The sequence below is a fragment of the Tupaia chinensis genome, unplaced genomic scaffold, assembly GCF_000334495.1.
Source record: "Tupaia chinensis unplaced genomic scaffold, TupChi_1.0 Scaffold000532_1, whole genome shotgun sequence".
Classification (NCBI taxonomy): domain Eukaryota; kingdom Metazoa; phylum Chordata; class Mammalia; order Scandentia; family Tupaiidae; genus Tupaia; species Tupaia belangeri.
Genome location: NW_006160045.1, coordinates 7236301 through 7241861, shown reverse-complemented (window position 1 = coordinate 7241861; position 5561 = coordinate 7236301). Strand labels below are relative to the sequence as shown.

Below are 5561 nucleotides of genomic sequence, written 5' to 3'. Positions count from 1 at the left end.
GATCAACAACTCGAAAGAAAGTAAAATGATTAAACTCAGAAAACAAAGCATAGTAAAAATAAATAAGTTTTACTCAAAAGTCATAAAATTCTATTTCGTAATTTCAGTCTTATGTTCAAACTCTCTTCTGTTGAATATGTAGTGTTCCTGTGGTCCAGTCTTTCTGTATAAATTCTGGAAGTTAACATTCAATGTTGTTATTGATATTTCTTGTCCCTAGCATTAAAGTGGTCATTTTCTTGGTTGTCTTTTGTTCTCTTATTTCTGTATGTGTGTTTAGTTTTTCTGGTAGAGCACTCCTTTCAGAACTTCTTGAAGAGCGGATCTACTATTGGCAAATTCTTTCAGGTCTTGTTTATCTGAGAATGTTTTTTATTCTTTCTTTCCATATGAAAGATAATATTGCCAGGTATAGTATTCTTGGTTGAAACTGTTTTCCATCTAACACTTAGAATATATTTTCCCATTCTTTGCTTGCTTGCATTGTTTCTGATGTGAGGTCAGAGGTTAGCCTGATCAGGTAACCTTTTTAACCTGACGTTTCTCCCTCGCCAATTTTCGTATTTTGCCTTTGTCTATAGATTTGGCCAGTGTGGCTATGATGTGCCTTGGAGAAGATCTTCTTGAGTTGATTCTATTAGGGGTCCTTTGTATTTCTTGGGTCTGGATATTTGCATGCCTCTCTAGATTTGGAAAGTTTTCTTCCAAGATTTCATGGACTAGATTATCAATGCCCTTATCAGTTTCCTCACCTTCTGGGATACCAGTTATCCAGATGTTTGGACCCTTAATGCTGTCAAGTATTTCTCATATAGTATTCTCATTTTTGGGGGTTATTTTCTCAATTTTTTTTTTTGGTTGTTTTTTCAAGAGCAGAGGTTTTGCCTTCCACATCCGAGATTCGATTTTCTGCATGGACTAATCTGCTTTTAATTCTTTCAAGGGAGGTTTTGATTTCCTGAATGGCAGCCTTCATCTCTAATAGCTGCATTTGATTCTTTTTCATGGTGTATATTTCCTCTTTCAGATCATGCAAGAACTTCAACACCTCCTGGAACTCATCTCTTTTCTCCTTCATCTTCTGGAGTTCATTATCTCTCAGCTCTTGCATCTCATTTAGTTTTGTCACTACGAATAGTCTGCATTCTCTATCAGACATTTCCAAGAGTTCTACTGTACTGTCTGTGGATGATGAGAGATTATTCTTTTCCCTTAGGGCAGAGATATTTTCTTGACTTCTCATGTTTCTTGCGCCTCTGCGGTGGTTTCTGGTCATTCTGTGACAAAAATCTCTCCTCCACTGTGCTTTGTAAGGTGGTGTCCACAGAAAGAGATTAGGAGTTCAGATTTATAAAAAGAAATTTCTTTCTTAAAGCAGGAAGTTCAATAAGCATGGAAGGTTTCAATGACTAAAAGCATTCAGATGCTTGACTACTGTGCACCTAGGCCTATCTAGACATTTCATGTATGGAGAGTGAAGCTTAGAGTGGGAAAGTAAGGTTAAAAATAACAAAAGCAAAAAGAAAGGAAACTAGAAAAATGCTAACAAGATAGAGAAAAAAAAATTTTTTACATGTAAAAAATGAAAACCACGTGGGCTGCTGTCGTGCTGCACGAACACACCTCAGCTTTAAAATGGTTTCTGAAATTGACAAATGAAAGAAAAGGCCCAAGGTGAGGAGAAGTGGTTGAAAATTAAAAAAATAAATAAAATAAAAATTTAAAGAGAGAGAGAGTGTGAGACAGACAGAGAGCAGACAGCCAGAGACAGAGAGAGGACAGAGGTCACCTTACCTTGTCTGAATATTTTGGGAGTCTAGAATAGAGCATAGCTTCCCTCAAGAATTACATGTTGAAATGATAATATTTTGGATATATTGGACCAAATGAAGTATATCATTAGAATTCATTGTACAAATTTCTTTTTTTAAAAAGGAATTATTTACTTAATTTTAATTGTTATAATTATTTTTTAATTTGACCAGGGAGAAAGAAAAAGTGAGAAAGCAAGCTGCTAGGTCTGGGACTTGAACTACAGTCAGCCATATGGGAGTCCAGCACCTTACTCACCATGCCACCTGCTGACCCCACATTTTACAAATTTCTTCTTGCCTTTTAAATGTGACTACTAGAGAATTTTAAACTATGTGGTTTGGGTTATATTATATTTCATTCAACACTCATGTGACTGTCTTGAATGGTAGCAATGATAATTATAGCCACATTTGTGAGTACTAACTCTCAGGGAGTTGTTTAATCTACACAGCAGTCTCAGGTAGGCGGTTCTCACTGGTGAAGGGGAGGTTGCACTGTTACCTCATGGCAGGTGAAATGTTTTGCAAAAACATTTTTTTTTGAGAGTGATTTTTATTATGGGGCATATGTGTTTGCCAGAGAGACAGAAAGCAAGAAATCACTCCCCAAAGAGGGATGACCATGCCACAATCCATTCTCCATTCTCCTCTCGGCATCTTGGGTATGCAGAAATGCGCCTGGTGTGAGTTTTGGTTTGTAAAATCTGGTGGTTTTTTTGTTGTTGTTGTGTTTCTTGTTTTTTGTTTTTGTTTTTGGTTTTTTTGAGAGGTTTTTACTATAGGACTTGAGCGCTTGCCAGAAAGACAGAGAGACAGAAAGTGAGAAATCACTCCCCCCCGGGGAGATGGCCACACCACAGTCCCTTCTCCTCCACTCTTCTCTTGGGATCTTGGGCACTCATGCACACGCGCCCAGCGTGAGTTTAAGCCACCGGGTCTGGGACTTGAACTGCTGTTGACTACATGGGAGTCCAACAACATAGCCATTACACCAACTGCTGGTCCCATAAAATCTATTTTTTTATAGATTTTTTATTCGATAGTTTTTATAAAAATAATATGTAATTTTAGGGAATGTGGAAAATAAAGCAGTATGCACAGTTTCCCTTGCCTGTCACACAGCATGTCATGTCTGCCTGCCCACCTTCCGAACAGTGCCCAGGTGGGGGCTGTGTGCTCTCTCTGGGGGGCTCATCGGGGTGGTTTTGATATCCTCCCTTCTGGTTGGTCAGCGTGCCCATCCACATGGTCTCACTCCTCTCTGGTACCCACGTGCCTGTCCTCGGAAGCTTGCTAGAACTGGATTTAAAGAGAGGCCCAGCCACTGTGCACTGTGCTGGAAGTCATGTGGCCAGCCGTGGGTTTGGACTCCCTTCCTTGTCAGCCTGAAACACACCGAGTGGTCACACACATCCCCAAGATGCCGAGGAGTGGGAAGATTTGGAGAAGGGGACTGAGGCCTGACAAGACTTGAGGGTGTTCCACTCCCTCCCCATCCACATGTGTGCACACATGAATGTTCTATTATGATCAATAATAGTAAAAAGTTGTGCTTCTTTTTCAAAGTAAGAGGGGGGCCAGCAGGTGGCATGGTGATTAATGTGCTGGGTCTCACATGGTCGATTCCACGAGTCTGAGTCCCATACCTGGTGGCCTGGAAAACATGCTGGACGTGTGTGCATGCTCAAAATCTCCAGAGGAGAATGGGGAAGGGATTGTGGCGTGGCTATCCCCCTGGGGCGGGGTTGATTTCTCACTTTCCCTCTATCTCTGGCAAGCACATGTGCCCCATGGCAAAGGATCTTTAAAAATGAATAAAATAAGAGGAAATAGGCCCAGAGTGAGGCTTCTTGGCATTGATGACACCTGCTGGGCTTCTGAGGGACAGAGGGAGGCTCTCCTGAGCAGTTGGGACCAACCAGTGATTGAGTTTTGGACAGATGAGGTGTTAAATGAACCTTGATTTATTGATAGAAGATTATGAAAGAGGAAGAGAGGGCCTGGAACCCATTGTGCTCTGACCACTGCCAGTGCTGGCTGCCCTAGGGCAAGGGGGGCCAGACTGGGGCTGCAGCCTGAGTGCCTGTGAGTCCCTGTGGGCTGGGACGGGGGACACCTTTTACTTCACACAGTGGTGCAGTCCCCACCTCCGACGGCCACGCGCTGCTGCGCTGCTGTTTCTGGTCCTGAGAATCGTAGGCCCCGGAGGCTCTGTGTAGATTTGAGCAGCTGAGCTCCAGGGCTGCCTGGTGTTGCAGGGACATCCTGACCCACAGACATTCTGGTGCATCTGCTCTTCTGTGCCAGGCCCTTCCCAGTGTGTTTACCAACGTACGGTACTTCAGGGTGGTTTGGGAACCCCAAGGTGATGGTGGAAGTTAGGGGTGCAAGAAGCTTTTTCATGGGAAACACCTACCTGGAGCTGAATGTTCCCTTCAAACCACACAAGTGCAACTCCACCTTCCCCCACTTTTCAAAATGCTGGAGGGCCAGCGAGGGTCCCTGTGAGCTGTAGTATGTCTGCTGCTGCTCTGGCCTGCTGGATGAGTGGGCAGCCCTGGACCCCTACGTCTGAGGCCCGCACCCTCTTCCTTGCAGGTCTGGCTGTGGGTCTGGGCTTTGGGGCACTGGCCGAGGTCGCCAAGAAGAGCCTCCGCCCTGAGAGCAGCGCTGAAGGTGAGCTGGGCCGGTGAGTGGGAAAGGCAGGGTGGACCCTGGAGGGGCGGAGCCCAGCACCCCTCAGCTCCACCTCTGCCCTGGGAATGTGGACTGCATGGCGTCCCACGTAGGTGGCACCCCTCGGGTTGTGTGGCTGTTCATACAGACAGTTTTAGCCACTTTCCAGGGTTTGAGGCTTAAAGGCCACCCTTTCCCAGGCCCAGGTGGTCACCCAGCCCCTTCCTGTCTGCCCCTGGCTGTCCACACAGCCACCCACACACCACACACTCACACCCGCTCTCCATCACTGCTCGCCCATCTTTGGCTCCAGCACTCACTTCCTGCCCTGCCCTCTGGGGGGCTGCCAGGCCCTTTGGTCTGGCCTTGTCAGGTACTGGGGCTGCCCACCTCCCTGTGGGTGAGAGCTGTGGGTGGGGAGGGCAGGAGAGGCGAAAAACTGCTGGTGCAGACCCCACCAGGGCCGCTCAGTGACCTGGAAGGCCGGACCCTTTCTAGAGCCTGTCTCTGAGGTCGAGACCACGCCCTCTGCACCGTGGCCGTGGGGTCATCTACCCAGTCCAGCTGGCTGTCCTGGGGTGGGGCAGTTGTGGAGGGTGTCTGGCCACACTGAGACTTTGGGGTGTTGAGACGTTGTGATGAGAGGGAGCAGCGAGGCCCCACATGCCTCCTAGATGGTACCAGTCAGGGCCCCTCCCAGACAGCTCCAGATTTGGGGCCCCCAGAGGGGACGAGGTCTGCCCGGTTGGCCCTTTCCCTTGAGCAGGTCCTGGGCTGTGAGTGCAGCATGGACGGCACCATCTACTTGGTGGATTCCCCACAGCGTCTCTGAAGTTCTGGGCTGATGTCCTCTGCCCTGGCCCATGCAGGGAGCCTCTGCTCATTCCAGTATCTCACACCTCCACCCCATCTATGGGGGTCCCCACGGACACCCTTTGTTCTGTACTGCAGCCTCCAGTGCCCTGCTGCCAGGAGGGAGACTGAGGCGGGGAGGGGGCCCGCCATCCACCTGGATGGCCCCTCTTCATCCACAAGACCCTCCATTCTGGGCAGAGGCACCAGCCCCACCCC

The 5561-nt window shown here is 47.5% G+C and overlaps 1 protein-coding gene across 1 annotated transcript in view; it reads left to right on the top strand.

Annotated features, from left to right (window-relative positions):
- Positions 1-5561, top strand: part of COQ8A (coenzyme Q8A) — a 64478-nt gene that overhangs the window by 37618 nt on the left and 21299 nt on the right. The window contains exon 5 of the mRNA XM_006157246.3: positions 4413-4490. Coding sequence (XP_006157308.1) covers positions 4413-4490 — 78 coding nt within the window. The remainder of the gene's footprint in view (positions 1-4412; positions 4491-5561) is intronic.